Source organism: Homalodisca vitripennis, chromosome 7 (genome assembly GCF_021130785.1).
Source record: "Homalodisca vitripennis isolate AUS2020 chromosome 7, UT_GWSS_2.1, whole genome shotgun sequence".
NCBI lineage: Eukaryota > Metazoa > Arthropoda > Insecta > Hemiptera > Cicadellidae > Homalodisca > Homalodisca vitripennis.
Genome location: NC_060213.1, coordinates 87,009,472 through 87,023,796, shown reverse-complemented (window position 1 = coordinate 87,023,796; position 14,325 = coordinate 87,009,472). Strand labels below are relative to the sequence as shown.

Below are 14,325 nucleotides of genomic sequence, written 5' to 3'. Positions count from 1 at the left end.
TAGGAACTCCTGACATCTATCTAGTCTCGTATCTCAGCCGTCCAAGTTCCCTGGAAGCTGTCGCCTCTGCCAGGTTCCGGCCTCTGGCAACTCTTCCGCCTCTAAGAACTCTGAGCCTCTAGGTCATCTTGGCTTCTGGTAAATCCTTAATCTCGGTAGCCCGCAATCTCTGACAATTTCCGGTCTTAGGGTCCTCAGTATCTGACCACTCAAGTCTCTGGATAGTTTCTACCTCTAAAATCTGTTTGGCTTCTGGGAGATCTTAACTGTAGGGCCTCCCGACCTCTGGCAGCTCTCGCTTTCTGGCAGGTCTCGAGCTTCTGGAAGCTTTCGGCCTCTGATCTCTTATACAAAGCAAATGTTTGTTTATTATTTACTCCATAGTGTGTTATCCCAATTGTGAGTGAGGTATATACGACCACAAAACATATCAAAACATATAAACTAATAATGGTTACAATGGTATTGGTCAGATAGGCTCTAACAACAAACCTCATTTTTTCTGATATACGTCCTTATCAATTTAAGTAAAGATGTGCTGGGAGTTGCGTAATCGTGAAGTTATTTTACGATTAATTACCAGTACGATGCTGTGCTCCTGTACGCTCGAGCTGCCCTGGAGGTCCTGGACGAGGGAGGAGATCCTCGCAACGGCTCTGACGTCATAAGGCATGTTAAAGGTCGTCACTACCACAGAGCCATGGGGTCAGTATATGTAGCTTACTCCAGATACTATAGTTTATTTCATTATTGTCATGAAAGATATTTACGTTTCAATAGACTCTACGTAAATCCATGTGTTCATATAACAAAGTACGCAATAGGCAAATATATCTCCGCATGTGAATGATAAGGTGTATTACATTACAACACAGAGATAATAGACATGTACAGATAAATAATTGTTTACATATTACACTGAAATAGGTAGATTAGAAATATAGACAAAACAATATTCTATCAATAAGACTTATGGATAGCTGCTCAGTTTCGATAGGCACGATGATGAAATTAAAGGCAAAAGTTCAAAAATTCACTATGTTCAAATGATAGAGTCCTCAGTGAATTAAAGGTAGATTTATTCTGAGTTGATAATTGCAGTCCAAATACGACATGTCTGGAAGAGCATGTGAATTATTACTGATTATGACACTAGATCACACAAAACACTTTCAAACTACCTAAAGATGCATATCTGGTAAGCTGATCTCAAGAGAAAGCTTATATTAATGGCTGACTGAATTCTGTTCAAGGGTGGTATTCCTAAAAGATAAAATATCTCATTTTTCAGGCATGAGTCCTTGTTTCAGGAATTGACACAGAAATCCACCGTGGAAGAATACTCCTTAAGAAGGCCAATGCCATCAAAATAGTAATCACGTAAATAAGCTTAATACAGCTCTTACGGCCAACTTGCAACTCATTGAGCGACTTTTATATTATGATTAAAGATTTAAATGCAGTGAGAAAACAATATTTGATTATAATATATTGATTTTCAAATACATAAAACTCATGGTCCAATATTAATATAATAATTCCCAAAATACTTCTAATTGGTCCATTTTTGTAAATAATACAGTATTCGTTGAACTTTTTAACTGAGACGTTTAGGTTGCATTTAAAGGAGAGAAAGATAAACAGCATTAGTCAAGTTTATTATAAAAGTTGTTTTATTTACGTGTGAGAAGCTTATAAAACAGTGTTAAAATATGGATTTTGGTGTTAGTAACATTTTCAACACTTAAGATTTTATTGGTTTAACTTGTAAGTTTAAAATTCAAAATTAGTTTTCTATCGTACATTAAATTGAAACACTTTACCAACTCATCATAATACTGTTCAAGAGCGTACAAATATTTCTAAAGTTTAAGCATGGTGTTTTTCAGGAGAACAGTTCAGTATTTAAAGTTTTTGTGCAAGACTAAATTACGTAATGTACTTAATTCTCACGGTTAAATAGAATTTATTCTATTTGAAAAAAGTGGTAACTGGAAAAAAGCCTGGTAAAATTATTGACTTATTTGTTTTAGAAGGGTTACAAAAGTGGTATAAAACATATACAATAGATTAACTTTAAAATGCCTGATAGTAAAGAAATAGTTACGAAAAGCATAAATTAGGGATTTGAATAATTGAAAATTGGAACAATTATGTTTTAAAGAAAATAAATATAAAATATGTTTTATTTAGAATAGGCTTGCATTATCGAGTTTTTTTGTAATATTTGGAATATTAGAACATATGTAGTAAGAATAAATGCTCTATCATACAAACATTAAACAATCAATCAGTTATTTACATTTCAGTAATTAATTTTATAAATAACCTCCTTATAGTGATTACAATGTCTACTGGTAAAATGTTTCTCCACAATATATTCATAAAACCAAATGTAAGTCAAAAATAAGTGAACAATAAGCTTGTAACATAATTATAAATTTAAATCCTGACTCTTGATATTATAAATCGATGGATACAGATGTGACTAATACTATTTCGTTGGATTAAGTCCAAGTGCATCAAAGACAGGTTCCAGACCTCCAATAATGGGATCTAACGCGGGTTGAAGGAGTGGCAACAGGGGTGCCCCAAGCATGTTCAAAACCATCGTGAGAGGCATCAGCAACATCATGACAGGCATGAGAACAGGTGCGAGAACTGTAGTAACAGCTCCGGTTAACATCATAAGTATTCCATCAAGATCTTGAGGTGCAGGGCTCGCCAAGGCCGTAGGGACTGCCTCAGCGAGAGCACTAGGTGTGGCCAGTGCTTCGGCATCAGCGATCGCATACGGGCTGGGCTTGCAGATAGCTGCTCCCTGCAACACAGTCATTGGTGAAACAAAAGTAGGACCGTACATAACCTCGTTGACGGACAGGTTGTCAACGACGAAGTTGAATGTTGATAAAAATGTTCCAACGATTTATTCCCAGCAGCTAAATGTTATAAATAAATGTTAGTATAAGCTTAGCTGTGATGAACTCCTTGGTTGCTACAGCTATCATTGGACCTATTCCACAGAATCCATTAAGTAAATCCTTTTTTGAAACATTTTGTCCTTAAGGATTAATATTGTGAAACATAGAGTATGGATAACGTTTTTGATAACCATAAAACTTATTTTTTTATTCAAACCTAGGGTATTTTAGATTGTTGCCAATTACTCCTTTAAATCCTGATTTACTAGCGTTTACAATCCTTGTTACGGTTACTATAGACGGAGTTAAAAGTTTTTTTTAAGTTCTATACCCTAATCAGTCTTATTTTCCCCGTCCATATGGGTCATTGGCCTGCTCGAGTATCTTATCAATATCGAATAAGGAAGAGAGTCGGTACATTGTCAACGACGAAGTTGAATGTTGATAAAAATGTTCCAACGATTTATTCCCAGCAGCTAAATGTTATAAATAAATGTTAGTATAAGCTTAGCTGTGATGAACTCCTTGGTTGCTACAGCTATCATTGGACCTATTCCGCAGAATCTTATCTTATCAATATCGAATAAGAAAGAGAGTCGGTACAGTACAAGGTCGAAGGAACTGCGCTATCTCTAACTCTGATCAAAAGCCCGACATTTTAGACCTTTCGGCAATCAGCTCTCCAATACGTACGATTATTTACTTCGTAAGGAGTTCGTAATCGAATTAAATACGTGTTTATCATTGTTTGATAATAAGGAACATTGTATGTGTTTTAGCACTTATAATCTAATAAACGTTTTACTACTGGTTCTACTATTAACTTACAAAAATAAATTATCAACATTTAATTCAGGTTTATTTGGATTTCATTTTATTGATTCGATATCTTTATATGATTTTTAAAGCGAGGTTGGCCGTATTTTTGCAAACAATTTCAAATTATATAGATTTATTTGGATATTCCATATTTAAATTTCGGTCCTGTTATAAACTCTTAGTGCTATCTTTAGTTTTATTATTCGATGCAAAAACATTAAAAATGACGTACATTGAAATGATTAGAACAAATGTTACTGAGGAATGGTTAGGGATCAAATGATCTGCAGTTAACAGTACAGGAGTTCCACCTCCCAAAAGATTTACTCTGAAAGGTAATATAATCTTGTGTAAATTAAATTCCATATGTTTTATCCGTTTTCACGGGTAGAACGAAGCTCCAAAAATACCAATTAGCTTCTGGATCCGGACAGTGGCAAGTTAGGGCAGAAGGAATTATTTTGTTAAAATTTTCAAGAAATACAAGTTTCATTCCAAAATAAATTAACTTTTGAATTAATCATGGTCACTAGTGGAATGGGTTTGGCCATAGAATAGCATATATCCCGAAACTTAATGTAAAGATAAGTATATTTCTAAGCGGCGTGTGATTCCAGCTATGGATTCAAGCATGATACCTTCATAAGCATTTCATTGTTTTTATTATAGTGGATATTTTGTGGATAAAACATTACATATTTATTGGCCTAGCGTTAGCGAAGGCAATATTTATCAAGAGTTCGGCAATGTTTCAGTTGCATTCCAGTAAAAAGTACGATATATACTCCTTACATTTCTGTGTGTCTGTCTTTCTCTGTTTTTCGTTCTATATATATGATGAACGACCTGACATACGGACTTTGGTGCGAATCTATATTTCTATATTGACACATCGAGTTCGATAATGATGTATGTTAATGGAGGAATTAGGCTTAGCGTTAGCTATCGTTTTAATATTGTTCTTATTGGTAACATTACGGCATCTAGAATATCATAGAATAAATAGATTTATATAGACACTGATTATATCGATATTTTATTTTAATATGTGACAAAGTAACACATATAATAGTAACGCAAATATCATAATTAAATAAACTATAAACTTTATAATTGTGCATGTAGCCTCAGGGAAGCTTGTTATGTTGTCTTCCTTATTTACGAGCTATAAATTTATAGCGATAACTGAGACAATAAAATTTTATTTACTTACGAGCATTCCCGTTTCTTTTTTCCTGCCTATATTTTACATTCTACAGCACACTACTATATTCTAAAAAAGCTGTAGAATAAACAGTTAACTAAACAAAATAACACATATATAAAAAACCGACAAATTCGTTACATTGATAATTGGCATAGCATACGTGAAGCCTATAAAAGGATTTAGCGTATTTGTCATCGCTCTTTGAAAATACCAAGATTTTACATTTCTCGGTAAAGGTAAAAATGTCCCTTTGTTCTTTTTTAAAATGCCAAGAATTAATACATGCCAAGTTCCATACACACAAACGAGAAATGAACAAAAACATTGAATAGAACACGGCAAAAGTTACAGAAGAAAAGTAAAGATGCGAAAAAATTAAAAATATACTAGGAACTCTGCAAAAAAGTATACACAAAGTATACTTTTACACAAAGTACCATTACATATCTGTTACCTTTACACTTGCGTGCTTCTTCGTTTTCTTTATGCTACTGTATTTTACATCAATTCTGGTTATCTTTTATATTTCCTGACAAGTTTTATCTCTTAGTTCTCAAAATTATTTATTTACTACAGAGTGAACTACTAGTCTTAATCACCATTCAACAGGGTTTGATGTTAGTTTTGTAATAGAGCAAAGGGTTTTGCTCTAAAATTTGTTAAAATTTTTTAACTATGTAAACAAATAGGCAAAACGTCTAATACGTTTTAAAAGCAATTTAAAAGTTTATCAAGAGTTCGGTAATGTTTCAGTTGCATTCCAGTAAAAAGTATATACTCCTTACGGGTTAATTTGTGTAGGAATTTCTTTTGTTTCTTTACGTGCCATTGCAACAACATCAAAACATTAATTTTAATGCTTGAAGGTTATTTTTAACTGTTTTTAAATTTACAACATTCATATTTAAAAGTTATGCCCAAAAAGCTTTATACCATTAGAGTGTTAAGCAATTTTACCATGTAATAATTATATTACAGCACATTTTACATATTTGCTCAAGTAAAAATAGACAATTGAGCTTGGGAATCTTAAAACTAGTAGTTTGTTTTAACAGCCAATTAGTCTTGGTTAAGGTTTAAAGTTTTTTCTCATATTAATTATAAATAGTAGGAAGTACAGCTATTGTGGCTAGTAACACACGAATCCAAATTATTGTTATCTCCAGTAAATAATTTCTTGGGTCTCAATTCCTGTTTTTTGGGAAACATTTCCTTATATAAAAATGTTTCAATAAAGTTTAATTTGACTTTCACGTTTAATTGTACTGATTGGGTTAGATATCGCGCACAAAGTATGTAAACTCAGTGGGGGAAACGATAAAAATCATAATAATAAGGGGGAACAAAACAACTAGAACATACAAATTTTTATATTAAATAAAAAGTAAGTAAAATTCTAGCAATTGTCCTTGGACATTGCTAAAATTGCCTCGACTAAGAGAAAGAGTAAGATTAAGTTAAAAAACTACACCCACGTTATTGTTTTAAAACGATAATAAGGCGTATGTCAATAATGTTTTCTCAAAAACAACCACACTTTTCTTCACGTTATTTACTTTTTTACGTGACCAGAGATTGTATTGGAAATTTAAAATATAAATGATCAAACATTATCATAATATAAGGAAAGAGAAGCGTGAGGTTGTGTTTTTACGGGAGCTACATACGTAAGTGCCATTTATACCTGAACAAAAACGAATAGAAAAATTTGGCAAATAAAGAAAATAATAATACAAGCGTTCGTAGTATTATTATAATACACACTAAATATATTTGAACTGCTTAGATCCAACAATGATTACGTTCTTTATGATATTTTACAAAAAATATAAATAAATGATCAATATGAAGTAACGTGAAACTAAAAAAAATGAACACTCCCTGCAAGAAAGTATTCAGAAACTTTTCAACAGTTGAATGTTCTTTTCAGTTGCCTTAGCTTCTATAGAGGGAGACTTGTATGACATACCTTACCGAGGGAACATGGGTTGATAGTCAGAAGATTGATTTAAGACTGTAATGTGAGATTGAATAATCTAAGTCTGTTTTTAACATCCGAATAGACAACTTTATAAGTGTCTACAAAGTGATAATATTAAGGTGAGGGCACAATAACATGAGATTTATAATAAAATACTAAAATAGTAGAAATTGTAATAATAGGGTGTCACCATCGCTTTGGGGCGGAAGTCAGAGCCTTGATGCTGGGGGCTCAGGGGGTATAGCGGTTGGCGGCTTTGGAATGTGGTACTTAGGGCAACTGAATGCAAGTTGAATGAATGCGTGTATGTCTCATTATAGTTTTGTAATATTTATAAAGTTACATTAATTATAGATGTTTATTTTATTATTATAAAGCTTAGATTCTTTTAACGTATAAGGTAAATAAATAGATTTATTTTTAGTTATACATGTATATGTATGTTAGTTTAATTTTTTACAAGGTTAGGTGGTAGAGAGGACTTTATAGTCCTAACTTCGCCTCTAATAAAGACATTTTTCATTTCATTTTTCATTTCATTTCACATCTCATTGCTGGAACATTAACCACTGTCTCCGTAAAGTAAATAGCTAAAGACCTGACCCATTTTCCGTACGAAACGTTTGATAATCCGGTTAATATTTTTGTTGTTAAGACACGCAACTAGATCGTCTATATTTTTGGAGTTACCATAGATTTCTTATTTGTGATGTAAATCTACATCTCATTATTTTAAGAGTGCACACGGTTGAAAATAATGTTACTAATTTGTATCTGCATAACAATCGCAATTTTTGACGTGACAACGTCTTAAATTAGGTTGCGGCTCGGAGTCAATCATGAAAAAGTGTAACGCCCGGTAACGTTACGATGCCCGTCCAGTGGGTCCGCCGCACGGTATCCGCACGGGATAAAGCAGATAACTGTGGGTCCGCCGCACGGGATAAAGCAGATAACTATGTTTATTCGTGAAAATGTGGAGTGCTTAGATTCGTCATTTACAACAACTACAACAATAAAGGTAAATAATTGTACACTGATATTTCATTATCGTAAACTATGATTGATTGATTAATTGTTAGATTGACACAAAAGTTGAGAAACTGAGTTTATAGGTTATGTTATACTATTGACAAATGTACAACAATAAAGGTAAATAATTGTACACTGATATTTCATTATAGTAAACTATGATTGATTGATTAATTGTTAGATTGACACAAAAGTTGAGAAACTGAGTTTATAGGTTATGTCATACTATTGACAAATGTTGATAGTGTTAAGTAAATTATTAGTTTAAATCACTCTGCAATCAATCGTAATTCAGTCGATTGAGAAGAAACAGCGCGTATTGCTAGTCAAACATTTAAAATAACAAATTATAACCTCTAACCTGTCATAACAGTGCGACCAAACAAACGAACTAAACCGACCAATCACCACGCGCGGAGTTAGAATTTAACTGTGTTTAGCAAGAATTTCAAATTCCAATTTTAGTAAATGTTTTATTCAACTTTACCATTTACAATAACAAATTTTAATTAATTTCAAATTATGTACAATGTTTTAGTAAACAAAATATATTTCTATAGTTAAAATTTGTGCAATTCTTATTTTCATTCAATTCCTTGTTCCTATTGTGCAATTTAATAATATTCATATCAATAAATATTCTACCGAGAAAAAGACGTTATCACGTAAAATCTTCGCCCGTAAAACCGACTTTACAGGCAACCATAATTTTTTTCAAGTTTAGAGAAATAGTCATAATTATTTACGCTAAAGTAGCTACTAATGCTATACAGAATTACTTGGTTTGCAGTAATGAGGACGGAATAGTTGGTTTTAATTATTTTTATTTACACCTTATTTGTAGACAGTTTATCTATAACTAGTTAAATCTGCGTGCGTTCCACACTGTGTTAACACTCGCCGGAAAATACACTTTAAGACCTAAAAATAGTTCTGTCTTGTTCACATTGGTAGTTCAATACCAAGCAGAGATAACAAACTCAGCACGGGTTGAGCGAGCAGCATTAAAACAGGCATGAGAAGATCTAAGAGAGGAGCTAGCAGCGTCATAAGGTCGGGTAGCTGAGGTACTGCATCAGCGATCGCTAGGGAAGCTGGCAGGGATTCCGCGTCTGAATACGGTAATGGACCGGAATCAGCTGCTATAGTGGGTTTGCAGAACGCAATTCCCTGAAACAAATCACATTTAGTTGGAAAATTTGTGACGAAAACCTTGAACCTATTTCACGTCCAATATGAAGTACTCAAACGAATGCAGTACGAAGCAACGTAATATATTGCGTCAATGAAAGTAAACGAGAATCAGAAATAGTTTTATCAGGTCCAAAAAGATTATAGAAAGTATATGCACGTTGTTTTGATTAAATTTTAAAGTATATGATTTTGCCTAGTGAAATTTCCTCTAGTGCAAAAATTTGTGAATATTCACATAGTATATTATTCTCTCCTTTTACAGAACGGTTTCTAATGGGTGGAAGTTATTTTGTTCATCTTTACAGTATAATTATTTCCATGCATTATTTCATTCCCCTACTATCTGTATAAGATAGGTCGCAATGGAGTGTTTTCCTGCAACCACCTTATTGTTAAAAAACATGACTTTGTATATAAAATTGTTATAAACTACTATTTATCTTGTTATGAATAAATGTTTTACTTTCAAAAAATCTTGCTATTTGATATAAATGCAGGAATTTTCAAATTATTTAAAGCAATACACTTGTTAGTGGGAGTACAAAAATATAAATTTGATTGTATTTTTTAAAATGTGAAATTTCGAATTAAAGGTTAATTTATTTTTTAAAATAATGCATTAGCGGAAGGCTTATTGAAAGAGTTTGAGTAAAAACGTATGAATATAGTAAAAAGTTTCCTTTCCAAACAAGATTGCTCTTTCATGTGTTATTTGAAAAAAGGATTATTTAAGATTTGTTTTTAGCGTTTTTAAATTCTCATCATTCATTAAAACCTATTCAATACTAGTAATATTTGAAGAAGATAAAAATAATTGTTCAAACAAAATAATAATATATTAACTTGTGTATGATACTGTTATTTAAAGAAACGGCTTTGTACACACTCAATTTATTTTAAAATTTATAATAGTTTTCATATATAAAAATTATAAAATCAGATAAAAGTACTAACAATGACTTATTTGTTTATAGTGTTTTATCGAAGGTAGAATTGTGAAGGTAATAGGATTTTTTGGGGACCTTTTACCATGGTTCAGTGATACAAGAAATCAGTTAAACTACGTTTCGAGATCTGCAATCTGATTTTTTCCTCAGTTGTATAAACAATCTAACACGTTATTGCAATATCGGATAAAACGAATGATTTATAATTACTACTGGAGAACGGGAAACTTATGCGAAATTGTATGGTTTGTCACAACAACAAAACTATTGTAGTATATGAAATATATAAATAATTAAAGATTAAAAACAATTGCCAAGTAGTACAAGTGTAGCAGCGAAAAATGGAAGCAGAAATACAAAATCTGATACATAGCTGGTGGTTGTCGATGACGTGAAAAACTGAATCAAGGGACGTTTTCGTTGTCTGAACCTCAAATCTATGAGGGTTCACGAGATAAATACTATCAGTCAATGGTATATTATCCAATTAGAGAACGTATTTATTTGGACGAATCTGAACAACTATTAACTAAAATTTCTAAACATTTCCGTTCGAGAAGGGAAATTCCAAGATAAATTCCTGAACATCACAGTAGCACAATAACGTTAAATCTGCTAAGGCAAGCCATGAAAGTAGTGAGGTTTAACTACAAGTGGCAATGCGAGAGGATCTGCGGACAACATCCGCTTTCTGCTTAAAATGTGTTTTTTCTGCCAGTGAAAGAACCGTAAAAAACACTTACCCTTACAATTTTCTTATCATAATGTAATGATAATCCAAACCAGAAACACAAACTTATTAAATAACAACCAAAATTATAAAGACTATGATGAGTGTTCCTTCACCGAGAGAAATGTAAGTTTTTGCGTGTCAGTTATATCGAAATATCAAAATGAAGCTATATTATTTACATTCATTCGTTTAACTGTATATCTGATGATAATTATAGGCCTAAAATTTATAGCACTGCCATTGTAAAACTCTTAATTTAAACTGAGTATAACAGTTTTATAATACAATTTTTAGAACGCTTAATTTTGTAAATGTAAGTATTCATAATTTTCAGTTATTTGAAGTAATGCTATATATTTTGAAATAACTGATACAAATATTTAAAAGTAATAAATACGGTTGGCATCTGAAACTTCAATTGGATGACCAACTATTATATAATATAAAATACAATGATCAAGTTAAATGTAGTGGGTAACAAATTGTGAGATTATATCATATTATATTGTTTCGTTATCATTTACATCTAAAACCGTTGAATTACCACTATCTATAAATTTTACAAGGTACATGAAAACTAGTAAGAACAACAGCAATCGGAGCAAATTTGCCTGATAATTGTAAAAACCCTCCTACTTTTCTCTCAATAAAAAAAACAGGTGAGATATAATAGTGATATTAAAAATTTTGTAAGTCCGTAAAATGGGAAGAGATTATCAGAAAAAATAACAAGTGGCTAAAAGTTTTGGTTTAAATTTCATTTTTTACCCACGTTTTTCAGTATGCGAGGTTTTGGCCTCTGGAGGCGAAAAAGCATGAATGTGATTTAAATATTTAGATTTCTATGGAAATAACATAAAGATACACAAATAATAGTCTTCTATGAGTGGGTCACCTCCTACATAACACTAATACTCCAGATATCAGTTATTTATTGACCCGTGCTACAAGGCACATACTCTAAGACACATCGTACTGAACAAAACAAAAAGGAAAATAAGCAGAAGTGTGTAGTTGAAAATAATATATTTGATTTTTAATAAGGTTTTTTAAAACCAAGAGTTTTACTACTTACCTAAATTTTTAATTTGGAAATTTACTAAGAAAAAAAAAACTCTGTTGTAAAGTTCTAGAACAAGCCATTTTTTTATGTATAATGATCAATAATTGCCAAGTGTACAAGTAATGAGAGTTGTAATTCAATGTGCTAAACTAGTATACACTACTGCATTCTGTTTTACAAGCTGATTACTGTATCGTACAATTGTGTGTGTAAACATTGCGCATTGTAGTAAATTTCCAACTCTGTTGATAATTAAGTTGACTTAAAGGAATGAATACCTTCACTGTATTTTATTCTTTACTGAATATTATACATTGTGTGGTTTCAGATCGTTTATATTGACAATTAATTATGTATCTTACCTCTATAAAGTCCAAAAATAACTGTGTGGTGTTGTCAAAAGTTACATGTTTCGGAAATCATTCCATCATCAGACACATGATAAAACATTATCTTCGTTGTTGTAGTAAAGTTCGTATAACACATATACACAACACAAAACATACAAACACTCATTTCGGATAAAAAAGTATTAGATTAAAAATTTTTAGGCCTACATATACACGGCACACCAACGATGTGAACACTTTTCTTGACTTTCAATGTGCATTAAAGATCTTATTTATAAGGGCGTACTGTTTATTTGTGTTGTTATAAGAAATAAGACAATTCACAATGTGTTATGAATATTAATAACACATTCAAAACTGTCAAAGTTTTAAACTTAGTCATGCGTGTATGATATATTTTATATGAATTACACACATTAAATATGAATCTGTTGATGGCAAAAAAACTGAATTTGAGTGAATTAAGACACTGTATTTAAAGACACGGTGATTTTTGTGAGACCTTAACCAAATCTAAAATTTTTATGTAAACCAAAGTTCATTTCCTCCAGTCCATATGTCATACAAATATTTCTCTCACTTGACATAAAATTAAAAAAAAAAATCTTTACTTTATATCTTACGGAGATGAGGCAAAACATTTGTTTTAAAACAGGAATAACACTATTACAATGCACGTTTCCCACGAAAATGCAATCCTTTTTCGGACTAAAGTTGTACTGCAGTTTTCTATTAAAGTACTTCTTGCCAAGATGTTTATACTTACAAGGAATCTAAACACAACTATGTAAGCAAATATTATTGTAATAAATGCATTTCAGCACATATTTTTAATCGTATTATATCGTTGTACCTTTAACTTATTACGGCAAGAATGAAAACAACGCAATAAAAGGCAAGACAAAACAGAGTTTTGTCTAAAAAAACGACACAATAAAATTTATAATTTTGGGTTATAGCTGTATTTATGAACATTACTGATTTTTATTTAATTCGTATTATGAACACATTAGGATATCATACTGAAATACACATATAGAATCATAATTTTTAATAATCTATAAACATAATATACAAAACCATTGTCTTTTTAAATTTTTAAATTCAACCTTTTATAATATCTCTTATATATATTTTAAAGAAAAATGAACCCTTTAAACAAATTGAATCGATGGTTGGTAATAAGATATTTTGAATTTTGTAACAGCATCGAATGTTTGAACTGTAAGTCTAGAGAGGTAATTTTAAATTGTACAAATCAATATTAAAAGTATTATATTTTATAAGTATGAATTTGGTCAACAAATCCCACGTATAAAATAAGTGCAAACAAAAAGTGAAATGTACAAAAAGTAGTGACGCGAACATACTTATTTGAAGTACTATTCTTTCAGAATATTTTAAATATTTTGTACACCTTGTTGTAAAAAATTTCCCTTTTTTCGATTACAGTCATAACTATACATAGATTAGGCGCCGATTGTTTACGATGGTAGCCTTTCAGATTTGCAGCATATATTTTTAAATGCAAAACCAAATGTAGAGAAAACTTACCAGGAGACACGCAAACACAATGAATCCTAGAGAGCGCGTCATGGTTGATGGAGATTTCGTTTGTGTACGCGACGCTGGTGTCCGTTGGAGTTTTTATATTCCAATAAACAAAAGACGACAAGAGAAGGAGATAAGGGCGCTGACATACATGGACAACAATGTTTGTCCCCTGCAAACAAGGTACTAGAGAATGTAAATTACAGATGTTTCGCAAGATAGTTGCGTACTTTTCACAGCTTCGAAGCTCGACTGAGAGTCATGTTTTCCATGAAACACTTCATGTTTCTACTTCTTCGCATTTCCAGTGCAAACATTGCAGTTGTTTATTGTTTGATAAATACTTTGTCTTTAACCAGCAATAAACCTCTTCGTGTTTTAGACATTCTTACCATTCAGATGTAAGATACATTAAACGTATTGTGCCCTTAATCCACCCACACTACTTAACTATCAATAATAATTTTACTTATTCAAAATACATAACTATATATGAATAGTTATGTATATGAACAAAGGTATATATG

General features: G+C 31.6%; 1 protein-coding gene across 1 annotated transcript; it reads right to left on the bottom strand.

Moving 5' to 3' along the window:
- Positions 1–874: 874 nt before the first annotated feature.
- LOC124366564 lies at positions 875–14,038 on the bottom strand. The gene is made up of 2 exons (XM_046823159.1): positions 13,802–14,038; positions 875–2,821 (listed from the first exon to the last, which is right to left on the bottom strand). The coding sequence occupies exons 1-2, from the start codon at positions 13,841–13,843 to the stop codon at positions 2,495–2,497; spliced, it is 369 nt and encodes a 122-aa protein (XP_046679115.1). The 5' UTR covers positions 13,844–14,038; the 3' UTR covers positions 875–2,494.
- Between the last annotated feature and the right edge of the window lie 287 nt (positions 14,039–14,325).